A 20,000-nucleotide genomic window follows, 5' to 3' on the forward strand; every position below is an offset into this window, starting at 1 on the left:
ACATACAAATTGATTTCAGCTTGAAGTATCAAGTTTAAGTACTAACTTTTAAAATTATCTAATTTAAATTAGATTATTTCGGACCTGGTAATACAGCTTATAACTTGAAAAAAACAGGCTGGTATTTGCCCACCCTGCCCAATATTACCAGCCGTCCCTGATACAATGTAATATGTTTGCTCGTTTTATATTTTCATGAGGAAGCGTGGCTCAGCTGTACAGCCTTTGCTCCGTATTGTCTACTTACTATCGCCAGTTGAGCTATCAGCTCTGTAATTTATAAGAAAAGGAGAGAAAATCTCCAAAAAGTTTATACAATCCATCTCGACTATGTTTTTTAATAGAGCATTGTATGTTTATGACAATACTTCAAATATAATACAATATAGTGTGTTTGCTTGTTTTATATTTTCATATATTTTAATTGAGTATGCTAGTTTTTGTAAAACATATTAGTTAAAATAAATGGTTTAATCTCTAAATATTTAGAAGTATAAAAACAATTGACATTGTCGCAAGTTATAAATTATCATGCAAGAGATTCTCCCAAAATTTCATTGTTAGAATACAGAAAATGTGTTGGGCGTTGTGGAGACCATTCGGAACACTTGTAAAGGAAAGATAATTCATGCAAGTAATTGTGCATTTATCTGTCCCGTTCGACATGCACATATTATCTGCAGGTCTCGTAACAGAGAGCAATAATTATTGGTTTGATTTAACATTATTGTATTGGAAAGTATTATAAATTGATTTGTGAGTATATTCAACACAAGACTGAGCCCAAAACAAATAAGTACACGTTGGTTCTATTTTGATTGTTCTTTTTCTTGTTCTTATTTTACCTAAGAACTTTTATGTTTAGATGTGCTTATTTCCTTTCTTTGTTGCTTATTGAATTTTGAACGCCCAGTGATCGCTTTATGCTTGATGTATCTATTCCATGTATTTATTGTTACGCCTTATCTTTTTTTATGGTGACTTATAAATTCATATCAGATATTATAAGAAATATAACAAAAATCAAAATTGTACAATGTTTTTGTTCATTTTATTTTAGTTTTCAATTATTATAATTATTATTTGATATAGCGCCAGTATCTACAAATAGTGCCCAGAGGTGCTGTACAACAGTTGTTTTTTGGTATCACACAAGTTCATTCATTCGACTACGAAATCACCACAACAGTCACACAAACACACACACACACACACACACACACACACACACACACATCTTGTTCGAAGTTCACATAGAATCACGAAAAGCAGAATGAAAAAGATTTGTTTTTAATGTCGTTTGAAGACGTAAACTTTCACATTCGGGTTTTAGGCTATAAAGAATTCCATATGATTGGAGCCGAAAATGCAAAGCAAAAGCACGCTCAGCAAACTTTGTTCTTAGGATGTTTTCTCCATTAGCGAAGAACTGACGGATCGCAGAGATCGAGTTGGTCTATATTCCCTCACAAGGCATTCAAGGTATTCAGGTGATGTATGGTGAAGGCAAATGTAAGCAAAACATGCGATTTTGTGTATTATATTTTTCTCTATTGGACCGGTGTTATTTGGTCCCAAGGCTTTGTCCTTGTAACTATACGAGCAGCTTTGTTTTGCATCAACTATAGTCTGTTCAGCGATGTTTTTGGTAGGCCGTACAGGAGAGATTTACAATAATTCAAGCGGCTGTTAACAAGGGCATGGATGAGTGTTTTGCATGTATCGTCATCAATAACAGTTCGTATTCTGCATATCATTTGGAGAGCGCTATGAACCGCTGTCAGCACTTTGTTATGTGTGCGTGCATGTCTAGGTGAATGTCAAAATAGAAACCCAGGTTTTGAGCGACATTGGAATTTTTAATAATAGATTCTCCGAGGGACAAACGGTTAATGAATATATTCTTTCCTGTCTTTTTGAATACAATCAGCTCAGTTTTATCCTAGTTAAATTTAAGCTTGTTGTTTGTTATCCATGCTTTACCGTTATCTAGACATTTTTATCTAAACATTTTTTCCCTTCAGAGCCATTCGGCCCATGGACCTGGAGTTTATCCCGGTTTTCTATATCATGAAACGGACAATAACAATTGCTTGTTATCCTTTGGTTAGGACGCTAGTTTATCCCAAAGTACTTTCCGCCAAATCTAACAGATTCAGCTACCCATTCACTGCTGGGTGGACAAGGAGGTCGGAAGAAAAAAATATCGACTGCACCCCGGATCGATCTCGGTACCTTTGAGTATGAAGCGATTGCTCCGCCAACTGATTATCGGGACCCTCCATTTTAGACATACAAGGATAGAAAGATAGAGAATAAAACGTCAGTGTGTGCAACGCTTGGGTCACAAACGCCAAAAGATAAAAGAAGAAGGGAAATGGTTCACGACCTGTAGTCCTAGGGTATCCCTGTCCAAAGTGGGTGTCGTGAACAGCGCTCTTCTTTTCTGACGGAGCTCATTGAATGATATATTGTGTGAACCGCAAAAATGTATGTGTTCCTCTTCCGATTAAAAACAACCTCTAAAAATCCCCAAAACTAAACTAAAAGCCGGGGAAAAAAACTTGATTTGTTCCGGTCCCAAAATATGGGATAAATTGCCTTTAGAAATTTATCATCAGGGACCCGTCTAAAATAGAATGAGTAGCAGTGACTTTGGAAGGAAAAAAAAACACTTCTTATGTGAGCTTACTAAAAAATAAAGTCACCGACCAAAATAACGTCCCCTCAGACCCGTGTCTTGGCCACTTGTCTCAGGCGAGTAGTTGGGAAACCTTCATTGTAAAAAAATAAATGGCGGGGAGCTTCGATTCGGAAGGGAAATATGTCGGTTTCGAATGACAGGCACAGGCAAAATGTGTCTTGTTGATATTGACACTGGCTTTTTTTTTTTAAAAAAAAAAAAAGCTGTTATATAATTACAGGTCATCGAAAGTACACATTTTTGTGGGTATAGACCAAAAAAAAAAAAAAAAAGAAAAAAGAAATAACTAACACTGATCGGGCTCGGGAGTTGCAAGTCAGAATTTCACCCGAGATTCGAAGCAGATTCGCTTCGAAGAAGAGAACAATGATTAGGAAGTACAATATTAAACCAACAATTGTTTTGCTGTTATACCTATTGACTGAAATAATGTGAAATCATGTGGTTAATAGGAAACACACATTCGTTTGTTTGTTTTTATTTTGTACTGTTTTTGTTTGGGGTTTTACGGTTTTGTTTTTTTTTTTGGTTTTTTTTTTGTTGTCTTTTTTAATATTTATTTAGTTTTTTAACTTGCTTTGTTTTGTTTTGTTTGTGTTTTTTTTTTTTAGGGTTTTGTATTTTTGGTTTGGGGATTTTTATTTTTTTGGGGGGTTTGGTTTTTTTTTTTTTTGTTGGTATTGTTTTTGTTGGTGATTTTTGAGGGGTTGTTTTGTTTTTTGTTTTGTTTGTTTTGTTGGGGTTTTTTTTGGTCCAATTTATGCGTGTGTTGACAAATCAAACGGAAGCAATTGCGTTGATCACATGACTTGATTCATCATCATCATCATCATCATCATCAAGTGCCAGGCCTGTTGCAGACATCGGCGATCATGTCCCTCCAACCATATCTGTCCTCAGACCTTCTCAATAGCTCGATTCCTGTTCCTCCTCCATCAATCCATCCGTTCAGATTGTCAATGTAATCTATCCTCTGTCTCCCTCTTCTTTTCTTCCCAGCAACTTTACCCGTAATTACAATCTTTTCAATTCCGTTTTTTCTGTTAATATGTCCGAGAAATTTTAACTTTCTTTTTCTGATGGTGTTTACCAAAGTTGGTCGTACTCTAATTTCTTTTAATACGTTTTTTATTTTATCTTTCCATGATATTCTAAGAGTGCGTCTATAAAACCAAATTTCGGCTGCAGTTATTCTACGTTCACATTCTTTGTTAATCTTCCAACACTCGCTGCCATAAAGAAGCACAGACCACACGTATGATTTCATTACCCGGAGTTTTGTTGCCATCTCAATGTTGTGGTTGTTCATGAGTTGCTTTAATTGATTATATGTGTTCTTTGCTAAAGCAATTCTTCTTTTAATTTCATGGGTGGATCTACCATCAGATGTAATAATGTATCCCACATATGTAAAACTTTCAACTCTCCTGATCTCTTCGTTTTGATAGGATAATTTGCAGGGCGGTTTAACATTATTTCTGCTCAAAACCATACATTCTGTTTTTTTCACATTGAGTTCTAACCCTATGTCTTCGCTATGTTTGGCCACATTATCGAGTAGTTCTTGTAACTCTTTTTTTCTGATTCTGCGATTAGATCAGTGTCATATGAAGAGAATAGAAGCGTTTTACGACGACCTAGAGAAAGCCTGGCAACTATTTGGATCTCAAGACATCAAGGTTGTAATCGGAGTTTTAATGCCAAAGTTGGAGACAGAAAAATTGAAGATGTTGTTGGATCACATGGTTTAGGACAGATCAATGAAAGAGGAGAAAGGCTAATAGAATGGTGCAAAACGCATGACATGTTCATCAGCAACACATGGTTTGATAATCACCCGAGGAGGAAATGGACTTGGATGAGCCCTGGAGATCAGACACGCAATCTGATTGATTACATTATTGTACAGATTAGTTCAGAAACGCCGTTCAACAGACAAAATCAGTGCCTGGGGCAGACTGCAACAGTGACCGTGGTAGGTAAAATAAAATTAAAGATGAAAAAACTCAAAAGATCTAAAACACAAACAATATTTCACATTGAATATCTAAATACCAATGACAAACTAAAAGAACAGTTTTCTGTATCTGTAAAAAAAATAGGTATGATGTACTTAGTAATATATCACAGTTGGAAGAAAAATATCTCGCATTCAGGAACCCTATCACTGACTCACTCGAGGAACACATTCCTAAAATAACTACGAAGAAACAAAAGAAATGGATAACACAGGAAATATTGGATCTGATGGAAAGGAGGATATGTGTTAAGGGAAATGAGGCAATGTATAAAAGCATAAATAAAGAAATAAAAAAAAAGATGTAATGAGGCAAAGGAAGTCTGGCTGAATGAGCAATGTGAACAAATAGAAAGAGCTGGCTATTCAAAAGACCCAAAAACCTTCCACAACACGATCAAAGAAGTGAACAGGAAGAGTAAATGTACACAAACAGGCTGCATTAAGGCTAAAGACGGTACAGTGCTGATGGATAAAAACAGCATATTACAACATTGGTCGGAATCCATCGAGAAGCTGTTCCATGATGAAAGAGGGAACAAACCGCAAATTCATAACTCCATAGAAGGATCATCTATCTTAAAAGCTGAAGAAGAGAATGTTCTCAGAAAGATGAAGAGAGGGAAAGCACCTGGACCTGACAATATTCATGTAGAATTGATTGAAGCACTTGGAGATTGGGGAATTGATAAATTAACTGACATGGTGAATTTAATTTACGATTCTAGGGAGATACCCAGTGAAATGAGCAAATCAATATTCATAATGTTACCAAAGAAACCGGGAGCCAACAAATGTGGACTTCATAGAACAATCAGTTTAATTAGTCATATTACACAATTCTTGCTTCGTATCTTGATGGAGAGAATGAGGAATAAGATCAGACCAGAAATCAGTAATCTTCAATTTGGATTTGTACCAGATAGTGGGACAAGAAATGCTATTATCACATTAACAACATTAATAGATCTCTATCTTGAAATGCAAAAGATGTGTATATATGTTTTATTGATTACAAAAAGGCCTTTGACCGTGTAAAACATGAAAGAGTTGTTGACATTCTACAGAGGTTGTATAAAGATGACAAAGACATTCGACTCGTTAGAAATATTTACTGGGAGCAAAAAATGGCTGCTCGAATTGATAGTGAGGTCAGCGAGTACACACACAAACAACGAGGTGTGAGGCAAGGATGTGTCCTATCTCCCGACCATTTTAACATCTACAGCGAGTTCATTCTACGTAAAATACAGCTGACGGCAGGAGTGAATATAGGGGGACATATCTTCAACAATCTAAGATTCAACATACTATGGTAAATTAAATAAGGTTACAGTTCAAATGGAAAGCGAGACGATACAAAATCGGTACCGGATTTGGTACGACTTAAATCGTTTTCGTTGAAAAAGTATTAAGACCAGCAACTTACTAGTAGGACGTGCACTTATTTGCTTAACCCAATTCCTTATGGGCTCACTGTTGGAATGGAAATCTTTTTTAAAATGACGCAAAATATTATCCATTACAACGATATTAAATCAAGGCCATAAGTTGGTTCGGATGTCACACCTGCATACATGTACACATCGAACTAGCACAAAATAACAGATTTAGTCGACGTCCCCACAACTCCCATTTCTAGGCTAAATCCAACGGAGTCAAAGAACTGATTTTTTTTTCACTTACTTCGCTCAGGCTTATTAAGACTATAAAGTCTTGCATGTAAAAATGAAATTTAGTCAATCTACATAAGAACGAACCGTGGGGCCGTTTTCATGAACGGGGACTAGCGTTTAGTCTCTATCTCTGACTAGTCAAGGACTTGAATAAATCGGATTTCATGTTAGTTGACTAAGCAATCCGAGACTAAAATCACTGTACCTTCGGACTACGTTTGGCCAAGTTTTAGTCGTTTGCTGAGGCAAGACTTAATTCTTTAGTCTGAGACTAGTTACAAGGAGACGTCATAGCGTCAACAAGATAGTAGCTATTGTTTGATTGAGTGCGCTTCAGTTCGTCGGTTACGAATGACTAGGCAAAAAGTGTCCTGTTGCCATTGACACCGGCATTTTAAAAAAAACTATAAGATAAGTGCAGATCATCGAAAGTACACATTTTTGTGAATAAAAACAAAAAAAGGAATATATAGGCTCGCGAGCCGAGTCAACGAGACTCCGAAATCGAAGGGTTTGCGTCAAAGAACAGCCAAACCAATGATTAGAATGTATAGTGGAGACAAAAGTTATTCTGTTTGCATTGTAACTGGCTGAAAGAATGTGATTAATAAGAACACACTTTCTATTTTGTTTGTTTATTTTGGGGGTTTTGGTTTGTTTGTTTGTTTTTTAAGTCTAATTTCTTTGAGTTTTAATCTCAATGTAAGTCGGTCTCAATGAAACTTCCATTGGCCTAAATATAGAATTGACAGTTGATCATGAACATCATTGCAGTATATAACAGTCGACAGTCAATATCAAGTGATTTGGTTCATCATGGAAAAAGTAAGTTAAAATATGGAGAGAAAAAAACTAAATATTACCTATAGAGCATGTGTTGTTAATTGCATCTTTGAAATCATTTGCGTTAACAGTATGAAGGCGGGTATCTTACCTGCTATCGTGTATTAGAGAGCGTGACATTACCAGCACAAAACAGCCGAATTAGTAGCCGTCCTTACAACGCCCACTTCTAGGAAAGAGACTTGCTAGTCCGAGACGAAAAAGCGCTCATGAAATCCGATTTTTTTAGTCACTGACTCTGCTTAGGGCTCTGGAGTCGTTCACAAAGAAATTGAAGACTCATATTTTTCGGTCATGTGAGCTCCTATTTCACGGACATGATATTTTAGGCATATTTCCCAGCTCTAAATTGTATTACCTTGTAATTTGTTCATGTGTCTGTAAGTGTATATGTGTGTTTGTTTGTGTGATATTGTGTGCGTGAGGGGTAGGTTTATGCGTTCGTGTGTAAGGATTGAATCAAAGTTATAAACCATCGTAGTAGTGTGCATTAACGTTGCACATGTGTATATTTACTTTGTCACTTTTATGACATTGTATTGGGGCCAGGGCCCATTTTCATGTTAGGTTACGAGATTTAGTCTTTTACCAGTCTAGTAAAAAACGTACTAGTTTTAAGCCTGAGCGAAGCAAATGACTTTTAAAATCTTTGATGTTCTGGATCAAGCTAGGAAAATTGGGGAAAAGCAGATCCAAGGTTGAGTTTTGACTTTTGGTTTAGTCAATGACTTTTGAATTGAAGTTGTCGTGTTGTGTCGAAAAGAAGACCATTTATATTTCTTTGTTGTTATGTATATTAGCATATGTGGCCCAGCGTCTCAAAACGGTATTATGTCTGGATGAACCGGACCCCGAAAAGTAAATAATATAGAATTAAAATAGTAAGAAAGACGAACTGTACGCTTTTCATGACGCAAGAAATTCTATATTTCCTCTTCTTTTTTTTTAAACCTCAGAAATGAGAGACATCCAGCTTTTGCCGTCTCTTTAATTTCTATTTATTCTATTTATTCTATTTCTCAGTTTGGAATAGATAAAACCCTCAGCACATTATTTTATAAAGCAGTAATCGAAAGTTTCTTGTCATTCTGTATAACAGCTTGGGAGGCAATTGCTAAGCAGTGGAAAGGAACAAAATAAATTCAATTATTTAAAAATCCATCAAATGCTAGATAAATAATTGTTCACGATGCAAATCTTTTATACGAGAAATTTTGTATCAGTAAAATAACTAAATTAGTAAATAACCAGTATCATCCACTAAGACCATCAGTTATTATTTCAGGAAGGAGTGGTCGCCCTTTCTCTATTTCAACAAAAACAGAGAGACACCGAAAATCTTTTCTTCCGTCCAGTATTAGGCTTTATAACAACAAGCAATAATCATTTTATATAATTGTTTCGCTTTTTTTACTTCCAAATAATGTAAATATTAATTTATTTATTTATTTGTTTTTCAATGATCCCAGTTTTCAATTTATAGTGACTGTTGTAACTATTTTACAGTGTTGAAATTATTCAAATAAAGAGCGGCTCTGGTTGTGGAACTGCTCCTTCTTTACATATACATCATATTTCAATTATCTTTTTATCTAATTGTGTAAACTATAACACGTCTGTACAAAAAAAAATTCCTTTTCAAGATGCAATAAAGTATTATTACCCAAAGTTTCATCTATTTGTGTCTATACATTAAATGTTCTGCTCTTAGCACACCAGACATAATACTGTTTTGAGACGGCGGGTCACATATGTGCTTTTATTTCAGTGATAAAGTCCCTGCCAATGAAGAAAGATGATGTCTTATATTTGAAGCAGATTATTATCTTTACTATTATTATCATCATTGTTGTTATCATTATCATCATCATCATCATCATCATCATCATCATCATCATCATCATCATCATCATCATCATCATCATCATCATCATCATTATTATTATTATTATTATTATTATTATTATTATTATTATTATTATTATTATTATTATTATTATAACTTTGGAATGACCTTGTGTACTGTCTAGGCTGCCAAGTTTACACGTGGTTATTTGCATGGTTTCTTTTTAATTATCAGGTAAAGTCATTGAAAAAACTACCAATCCTGCTGTGATACCGAAGACTAAGATCATAATATATTATTGCTTTAGCCATTACGAACTCAGGAATCTGAAACTTGTGATTTGATTCCTTTCATAATACTTACACCGTTGAATATCTTGCCGTAAGTAAAATATTATAATCTTATCACCACATATGAAACAACAATAACGTAACAACCATTTATTTTTATTTTTATGTTGAATATCATAGTTCATTATTATCTCAATTCTCAAGTGGTTTACATTATGTATTTTAATGTGCTAGTGTTGTCAATATTTTATGGATGGCTATACAATTTCACAAGAAAAGATGATCTTTATCTATCATTCGAATGAAGGGAATATAATGTAACCATTTTGACACACGCACAATTCAATACAGTAATATAATATCCTCGCACTATGGTCCTTTTCAAAATACTCATTCGCATAGCACGTTTATCACTTTTTAAAGATTTGAAATCGTCTGATAGATATTTAAACAAACCTGATAAAATGGTTCAGATTGCAAAAAGACATGACTTGCTCGACATACTTGACTTAATCCTCTGCGCAGTCTCAACAGCGGCCCTTCTGGCTTCTTCTGTTGGCTTATCTACGTCTTCATCTACTCCCAGGTCATGAGCTCGAGATTTTTTTATATAGTGCAATATCCACTAAACGTATTCGAAGCGCTTTACAAAGGGTTATTCACCAACAGCAACACGTAACATGTAGGACGAGACATGACGCCTGTTAGACGATATTACATTTTTTATCCTACGTCACTGTATTATTGTTTCGCGCATTGAGCATCACCCAGTGATGAAAATGCGCGTTATAAATGTCATGTATTATTATTATTATTATGAGTACGAGATATGTAAGTAAAGAGCCTTTTCCAAGGATTTATCTATGCGCCGGGTGAGGCTCAAACCCAGGACCATCCGTCCGAAAGCGAGTGTCATACCACAAGACCACATAGCCGTCAGACCAGAGGCTTTGTTTTTGGTCAGAAGGCTTCTACTCCATGCCTTTATTCTGGTGTAGTCATTTGTGTCCTCCATTTGATTTAAGAAAATAAGTGTTATTTTAATTTCTTTAAAATCATTATTTCATATTTAATTTAAAAAACGTGTCCTCCACTGCAGGTTCTATTCAGGTGCCTCTCGATGATATTACAACTCTCCTTGTGGAGTGTATAGCCACATAATCACCAGTTTCTCTTGCATTTGACCAAAAGGAATATTTGCTCGTTGAACTTTAAACAATATTAGCCCATTAACAATATATATAAAAAGCATTTGGGATTAACTACGCACTAATTAATTAGTATTGCAATTTATTAAAAGTTAAAAATAAAAATAAAAATGAAATTCCCTTTATTCATCCCAAAGGGGATATTTGTCTCTAGGGTCTATCCCAAGGGAAGACTGGAATAACCCAAAATCATTATTCGCAGTAGTACTGCAAATAAGCACTTAGTTAATAATAACGAAGTGCTTATCCGCAGTAGTAATGCGAAGTTATTTCATGGTAGAATCACTATTCGCAGTAAGTAGAAGAGCTCTCCCGTCTCTGAAAATTAGTGTTTGTGCCCTCACTGAACACAACACTGTATTTTCTGTTCAAAATGGCTTGTTGTCGAATGGCTTGAAGTTTAATGAGAGTGTGTTGGTTTGAAAAGGAAAGAAAATGAGGGATGATTGAAACATTTTGTGTGACTTAGAATTGAGATTTTGAACGTTTCAACTTTTCTTCCAAGTCTGAAACTTGACAATATCGTTTTTGTTTTGTTTTCGTTACCCCAATCCAATCCATGAAAATTTCACCGCCCCTACCTCTCCGACTTGATCATTCGTTCACATCTTGAAATCTATAAGCTTATCTATCAGATTACTTTAATGAGAATAGATCCGTCCCTGTTTATTGTTTTATTTACAGTTAGTCAAATATATTTTATAAAGTTCCAGGAATCTCTCTCTCTCTCTCTCTCTCTCTCTCTCTCTCTCTCTCTCTCTCTCTCTCTCTCTCTCTCTCTCTCTTACACAAACACCCGAACACACACACACACACAGGCACACACACACACACATTCTCGCCGTTGCTCATGGCTCGTATCTCAGTGCTCCTGCAAATAATAGAAGTTACCATAAATTAACTACCTCTACTACTGTAGCCACCACCATATCAGTATTACTACTACTACCGCAGCAACCTCCACATCGTTATCAAAACTATAGCAACCACCACAACCTTTACATCATCATCCTCATCCTCGTCATCATCGCTACCACCGCCACTACTACAACCACAACCATTACATCATCATCATCATTACTTCCACCTACACAGCTACCACATCGTTATCAAAACTACAGCAACCGCCACTACCATTACATCATTATTATTCTCCTTATGGTCATCATCACTACCACTACTACATCATCAACACCACCACTACAATCACAATCACCACATCAACACCACCATCACAACACAACAACAGACACATCGTCATCGTCAACGAAACGCAAAGTAAGAATAATAGTATTAAATTTTTTAAAATTAATTACAAAAATGATAATAAAAATTAAAAATAATTTTTTTAAAACTTTAAATTTTAAAAAAATTATTTTAAAATAATAATAATAATAATAATAATAATAATAATAATAATAATAATAATAATAATAATAATAATAATAATAATAATAATAATAATAATAATAATAATAATAATAATAATAATAATAATAATAATAATAATAATAATAATAATAATAATAATAATAATGCAGTTTATATTTTGCGCCCAATCCTCTATACAATAAAACACTAGGCTCGTAGGATATACTACAAAAAATACTGAACTAACCCTCTTGCAGTACTACTGCAAATCTGTCCCCGCAGTTTTTCGCGGCCGCAAATTTCACCCTTGACCGCAAAAAGCCGCAAATTTTTATTTGGCCGCAAAAAGCCGCAATTTTCGTTGTTTTTAGGCTAAATTGACAATTTTTTTATTTTATTTTTTTTAAAACAAAAGCTATGAAAAGTTGTAAAAATTTTACTTTTCAAAGTTTAATTCTTTTCCTAAGAAATTAATCACATTTGTCATTTATGTAAACAAAATGTGTTCTATTAAAATATTTTTCATGAAATGCAATTTCATTTTTAGCCACAAGTTGCACATAGTTTTCATGATATGCTTATGATTTTTCATGATTTTTTCCATGTCTTTCATTCAAAAACCCATTAGGCCTATATTGAAATAATAATAATGCTCAAAATTGGATAGTAAGTAGAGAATATAAATTTAATGTGCCCCCATTGGAAAATGGATTTTGTTTCTCTGTCCTTGTGAATAGTTGGGGTTTTTTCCTCTCCTTAATTAGTTTTTCAAATTTTGAATTTTTTATGCGTTTGTGACTTTGATTTCCCAAACTTTAAGAAGCTAAATAGTTAATAAAATATTTTGATTACTTCCTTCTTTTTTTACTTACTTACTATGGCTATTATTATTATTATCATTATTATTATTATTATTATTATTATTATTATTATCATTATTATTATTATATTATTTCAAGCCATTCAAAATGTAAATAAATTCATGTTGACATGTTGTGACATCAATAGTCTACAAAATGCCCCAATTGTGTCAATTTTTTTACCGTACATGTTGTTTTAATTGTTTGATTTTTGTAAAACTAGCCGCAAATTTTTGGCAAATTTTGCTATTTTGATGGCAAATTTTACCATTTTTTATAGCAAATTTTGGCAAATTTTGTCGTTTGAAATGGCAAAAAACCGCGGGAGGCAAATAACTGATATCTAGTATTTGCAGCACTACTGCGAATAACGAAAACGAACGCTATCCACTATTTAAGTACTACTGTGAATAGAGGAAATCATTATTCGCAGTACTATTGCAAATAGAGGAAATCACTATACGCAGTACTACTGCGAATAGAGGTGGCCTAATAATAATAATGTTATATTTTTTATTGCGTAATGACGCATTCGGTACAAACAACTTTACAAGTTATGTTGTCATGAAGTTTGCCTGGAGAGAGAGAGAGAGAGAGAGAGAGAGAGAGAGAGAGAGAGAGAGAGAGAGAGAGAGAGAGAGAGAGAGAGGTAACTGCGATGATTGACAAAGAGTTGATGTGGAAAGGGAGAATGGGAAGTGGAAACATAAGATATGTGAAAAGAAGGAGGAGTGGAGGGACAGAAGAGGAAGAGAACGACAGACCGTCAATGTTTTTCAATTCAAGTAATAGTTCTTGATAACACCGTGTCATCAGAGGACTGGTGTTTATAGTGTATAGCCATTTTTATTGGGCATTGATCGTTACCCCCATTCATGGGATCTTTTGGAGTTGAACGTAGACCTGCAACGAGGCGACCAAAAGGCGACCTATTTTTAGAAGGCCCTGACATGCAACTATAGCTTTTTAAAAAAAGCTTTCGGTCTGTTGATATAATTGTGTGAGATTCGAATCCGTAGCAAATTTGTTTAGTTGTGATATTTTAAAATTTCATTTTGGAAATAAAGGTAGAACAATGCCAGAAGGGTAAGATCTTTGCTTTCTTTTTATACTCTGTTTACTGTTTATTTGTGCTAGGCATGAGAAGAGCATAGCATAATAATTGATAGAAGTATAATTTTGCATGTGTTGCACAAGCCATTCAAGCTTGGCTTTTCGTACCTTCTTCGTTTTTTTACCTTCGCCTCCTTGAGTTTCTCGCATGAAACAAGTTATGAGTGAGGGCGAGTGCTAATAGATTTTATGACGTCAAGAAAGTAGCTATTTAATATTTTTTTACTGCAACGCCCTATTCACTCTTTCTCCCCCTACAAAGTTGAAGGTATATTATCTGTTGTGTAAATTGCAGACTGTGATTGTGAGCCATTGCGTTGATTTGGTATCATGTCATGCCTCTGTGTGGTCTTCGGATCGGAATGTCATGGGTTCGAGTCTCGCTCTGAGCGGTGCATAGTTAATTCTTTGGAAAATTCTCTTTACTCACATCCTTTTAACGTACTCATGTGTAAAATGGCCGTTAACAGCACTCTCTCTGTCAGAAAACAATTCGCTTAACAGTCTTGTTTGAATTCAACCCGAAATAGCTTCAAACAAAAACTTGAAATTTAATGTATGTATCAGATTCGCCACGACGTGTTGTGGTTTTGATATGATTGATCTCAAATTATAATGCCAATGCATTTTATGTATAATTTGTTATGTGTGTATGTGTGTGTGTGTGTGTATGTGTGCTTGTGAGACAGAGAGAGAGGGAGATATAGATAGAGAGAGTAAGTGTGTGTGTGTGTGTGTGTGTGTATGTGTGTGTGTGTGTGTAAATTTGCGTCTTGTGTTAGCAGTGCAGTGTTACTAGTGTAAGAAGTTGCCGCGTCTGGTTGAAAAACAAATGACCGATCAGGCAAAGCCTGGAATACGTTTTTTACCTCTTACAATAATTTTCAATACAAGCAGAAATCATATTCGGTTTATTCCCAAAGATGAATAGCCAGTATTGTACCTTGACTTGAATCCCACGGACAACATCATTTGGTCATTGGTGGTTTCAAAGGGCATTATAACGTTTTACACGCAGAGTCAAAAGAGTCCATTCAAAATGCATGGGATCGACTTACTATTCAAGACATTAGAAAAGCAATTGGATCATTGGATAAAATGCTATGGATATCCGTCATGCAGCAAAAAGGAATCTAAGATCACATCCAAATGTGAGAACTATCTGCGTCCGAAATCCTTGATGTGGCATTTTTGCGGTGTGTTTATTAAAACAATCGTAGAATTAATTTTTTTCAATATATTTTTTTGAAAAATAGTATACATAAATTTGAATAATGGTGTTTGATTTGTAGTCACATTTCTGACTTATATTATCTATAACTGGTCTGGCGGCTGCAGGTTTCTAAACTTTTCCGGGATGTTTTTCTCGCACTCGATATAATGTAGATACATACATCAATGACCGTAAAATGAGTCCTCAATGATTCTTCCATTACCCTTCACGCTCCAATTACATTCATTTTATTATCAAACACAGTTACAGTTATCTCTAATGAGTATATCTATTATTGAACAAAGGAAACTGATATTGATGGTACTACCTGAGACAGCAATACAATATTAACGTCTCTGGTATTATCTACATAGCACGCATCGGTGATTCCTTAAAGCGGGGCCTCAAAGGGGTAATTTGAGACATGGAAATTTCAATAGTGAGGTAACTGAAGCCCGAATGTTTAAATCGACGTGTACATTATGTAGGTCTGAAATCAGAACCTTATGGGCCTAGTTAAACATTATTGTAATGGACACAATTTTGCGTCTTTTTTTTTAGATTTCCGTTACAACAATGAGCCCATTAGGAATTGGGTTATCAGACCTGCAAAATAAGTCACACTTATTTCCCCTGTTATATCTTTTGACTCAAATCTGTCATTACGTTGTGTCATATATCATTTTAAAGGTTAATTACTGTCAATTTTTTAATGGCGCGTGTTTTTCTACTGAATATAGATTTTGTACCAAGTTGATGCCATATCAAAAAAGTTTTCTTCTTTAATACCTATAAAAAAAGCTACTCTAAACCGCTGTGTGGTCTTGAGCAAGTCACCGTGCGCTAGATCAATTTGCGGTGCTGTACTGCGGCTGACGCCTGGGTTATTCCAGTCTCCCCTTGGAATAGACCCAAGTGACAAATTTCCCCAATGGGATGAATAAAGGGAATTTAATTTGTATTTAGTTACGTACCTATTTATTATATAACTTTGAAAAATTGTATTTATGCACGAACGTTTCACAGATCATTTAAAGGCTTTTAAAACATAAACGCGTTTAAAATATAGATAGAATGAAGTTGACGTCACTTGGGTCTTTGTTTTGTTTTTGCCATCCTCGTTTATGAGTAATTCTCACTAAACTGTATTAAACAGACTATAATTAGTGTGCGCTTGGCTAAGAAATTCACAACATTGCCATCCGGTAGTAGAAAGGACTAACACACAAAACTATGTGAAACCATGAACTTTTATAGTCTGTTTAATGCAGTATAGTGAGAATTACTCATAATCACGGATGACAAAAAACAATAACAAAGACCTGAGTGGCGTCATCTTCATTCTATCTATAAACGTTTAAGGTTTCACATAGTTTTGTGAGTTGGTCCGTTATACTTCCGGATGGCAATGTTGTGAGCTTCCTTGCCAAGCACACACTATCTATACGATACGATACCTTTATCAGTTCCACTCTCTTAAAGCTGCGAAAATAAGTCTACTTGTACCTATCGATAAGCCATTAAAGAGGACAGCTATGGAATTGGAATTTCACAATCAACCCCGAGAAGATGGTTTTCGAAACACGACAGAGAGATCACCAGTGTGGAACGACATGATAGGAAAAGGATCCTAGATAACTTCAATATGGAAATCATCCAAATATGTATAGAGCTGAGTGAACTTAACCCTCTCCTTGCAGCAAAATCGTCACATTTGTTACGACACATTGTACATTTTTGAAAATTCAGATTTATTTTGTACATCACAAACGTTGAAGAATGGTCTTTGTTTCATTAATAAGAACATAAAGTTGTTTTGTAGAGAGCTTGTTTGAGTTTTAAAAATCAATTTTTCTGCTGGGTGTGGCGGGTTGTGTGTTATTTTTGTGGGATCGATTCCAACCGATAGCTCAATGGTCTGGATTCGAACCAGTATGCGCGCTATGGCTCTCGTTACCAGCTGCACCACTCAACCTATATCACAAACGGCTCAGGTTTAATATAGGGGGTGATTAAGAATTGCCTTAGGGTCCCTTATAACTTAATTGTATTAATAACAAGTGAGTCACGACAATAGTAACGCCCAAATGCAATAATAACAATTCTATACATAAAGTTTAATTAGATTGTTACAGGAAAGGATAGAAAGAATAAGTATTTATTTGATATCAGGAAGAATAGCTCTAATTGAGTGGATCTAATTTATTATTTATTTATCTATTTATTTTGATATAATCATTTGTGTCTGTGGAAAATACATTTGAAAATGGTATAAGCCCGTTTGGCTTATCTTTATCCCGCCGGCTTGCTTGACTGAGGCGAATGTATCAGCAGTTCCAGGGTTAGCGCCTGCTTGCAGAGTTTTCTGGACTTCACAACAGTGTGTTGTATTTAGAGGCTGACATCAGGGGTTTACCCTTATTCACGGACTGGGATGCAGGGATTCGGCACGACTGGGTGCTCCAAGGACACGGAAAAGGACCTTCAATTTAAGAGTTAAAACAACAAGGTCTTAGAGCCAATCGAGTTTGTCTTTCGCCACCGAATCGTCCTTGAGCGACACATCATAATAGCCTTTATTTGCCGACAAAGGCAAGGAGAAGCAGTAACTCCATGATAATGGTAGTTAGTATATTTGCATCAAACATCAACTGACAGTCGAGCTATCTTACATGATGAGAATTTAACAGGGTTGTGTCCCTGGTATTTCTTTATTCATTTTTATTAATTATAATTGAGGTTATGATGTGTGGCCGGCGATTGGCGGTAGGGTACAGACATTTAAACAATATACATATTGAATATAATTGAAATAAAAGCATAGATCATAAGCAAATGTTAACTATAGTATAAGATACATATAGATATAGTTTTGTACAGGTATTCCAACTTACGAACATCCATGGAATAGCACAATTAAAATATATATACAAACTATAATAGTAATGCTAGATTAAATTGAATTCACAGTAATATCTCGTTCCACTTTGAATGTTAACCAATACTTCATTTTACCTCCAGCCGAGAAGTTTTTACAAGTTTGAAATTGGAGGGATAGCTCTTCTCTCTTGGGCTTCTTAGCGTGTGTGTGATTAAATTCAGAGATGAATTTGATTTTGTGAAATGAAAAAGCGCGTCTGAATTATGGGAATAGCCAATCAGAAGAATGTTCCTGTTTTAGATAGCCAATGATATCCAGATGCTTTGGTAAGAAAGAATAACGGATAATTACCGGAGAGCTAGACCTTAATTGTAATTTTAGCTACTCTTGAACGAGACAAGGTCCTCAGGGCCTATGCACGTTGGAGTCTTGTTTGGAAAAGGTAATTAGCAGGAGGCATGGATACAATGGGCAGACAATTTGAACAGGTAAATAAGCCTTAAGCTGAAAGTGAGTGTTCCGTTATACAATGGAAAGGCTTCCCACCTAACGACCAAAATTTCCGTTAGAGAAATCTAGAGCTTTATTGGAAAAAGGCTGTCCATGTTTTGATCATCTTAGCTGGAGGTGTTAATCAAATATATGTCTCGTCCACTAGGTTTAAAGTGGTTTTAAATGAGACACTGACGAATGATAAAGAAACACGCAGTGAAATAAAATCGTTCGTCACACTGTGTAAGCCTGTCATTTTGGGAAACTACTGAAAAGGATCGGTAAGGATAGAGTTAAACATACCACAAAGGAATGGACGTCAGACAATTCGGGTAGATTAAAAAAGTTCATGGGTTCTTGACAGAGGATCATTGTTATTCTTGCAGATATTGAAGATGTTGTGTATTTAGAAGAATGCCATGCCATTTTTTTTCTTCTCTGCATCATCTGGAAGGTAGAGACTCTCATTCTAAGGTCATTGCAGAGGTTTTTGAAGAGTGGCTAAAGAACCGTTTGCTGCCTTTGTATTGAACAACGCTGCCATTCGATGGCCCATGATCACTTCAAGGCTCCGACTTCGGCAACTATAAAAACTGATAAGATTTCGTGGCTCCAATCAAGCAGCACTACATATTCTGACCATTTATTATCAAAGGCCCAACTATACTCTTTAGTGAAAAGAAACAAACCAGAAACTGTTTTCAAAGCGGACTGTCTAATCAATGAGTGTTGACACGAGGTTGTACGACTTCTCCCATATCACTGTGAGCGCAATCCAATCGAGCTCATTTGGACACAAGTAAAGGGAAAAATTGAGAGGAGGAACATCAAATTTACACTCACCAACGAGGCAATAAATGAAATATCAAGGGAAGACTGGAAAAAGGCATGCTTCAACCTTTGCAAACTGGAGAAAAATTACATTTCAATGGATAGAGTGATACTCGAAATCTTTCTATAGTCGTTCCATTTCTCCTTGTCATCATCCTCGTCTTCAGGATGTGAGGATTGATATGTCCAGTATGTCTTTGTTGTTGTTGTCATTGATCTTGTTGTTTTTGTTGTTGTTGTTGTTGTTGTTGTTGTTATCGTTGAACACATCTACATATTTGAAGAAACACTGTATCATAAATTGATGAATTTTTACTTTTGACCGCAGTCTCCATTAAATTTATGTCATCCTCTTTGGCTATTTCTATGAATTTCGTAATCAAAATAATGTCGGAAGCGTGTAATGTTCACTTTCATTTGTATTTTCGTCAGTAATGTATATTGATAGTTATGGATTGTCATTCGTTCCTTCATATTCAGATACTGTATGTTTATACTGTTTAAGTTTTAATTAACCGAACATTCCATTTTAACGAATTCCTTCAAAATTGATAAGCGGAAAATTCATAATTTTCATACTGTAAATCATATCTCTATGAGTTACGATCCTTATCAGTTATCGATTTTAATATAGCTGTTATAAACGAAATCTTTT

The 20,000-nt window shown here is 35.2% G+C and overlaps 2 protein-coding genes across 3 annotated transcripts in view; both read left to right on the forward strand.

Moving 5' to 3' along the window:
- The first annotated feature begins 195 nt into the window (after positions 1 to 195).
- On the forward strand, positions 196 to 5,759 carry LOC144973964 (uncharacterized). The gene is made up of 3 exons (XM_078916854.1): positions 196 to 272; positions 4,301 to 4,679; positions 5,034 to 5,759. Exons 1-3 carry the CDS (start codon positions 196 to 198, stop codon positions 5,757 to 5,759), a joined length of 1,182 nt encoding a protein of 393 aa, XP_078772980.1.
- A 7,694-nt stretch (positions 5,760 to 13,453) lies between these two features.
- Positions 13,454 to 20,000, forward strand: part of LOC144973142 (uncharacterized) — a 52,551-nt gene continuing 46,004 nt past the window's right edge. The window contains exon 1 of one of the 2 annotated variants that reach the window (XM_078915240.1): positions 13,454 to 13,901. In XM_078915240.1, coding sequence (XP_078771366.1) covers positions 13,891 to 13,901 — 11 coding nt within the window. In that variant the 5' untranslated portion in view covers positions 13,454 to 13,890. Of the gene's footprint in view, positions 13,931 to 20,000 lie in introns of both variants that reach the window. The other variant, XM_078915241.1, reaches the window with a different exon arrangement.

This window comes from Berghia stephanieae, chromosome 5 (assembly GCF_034508935.2).
Source record: "Berghia stephanieae isolate SIO BIC M18660-M18661 chromosome 5, UCSD_Bste_1.3, whole genome shotgun sequence".
In the NCBI taxonomy this organism is placed as follows: domain Eukaryota; kingdom Metazoa; phylum Mollusca; class Gastropoda; order Nudibranchia; family Aeolidiidae; genus Berghia; species Berghia stephanieae.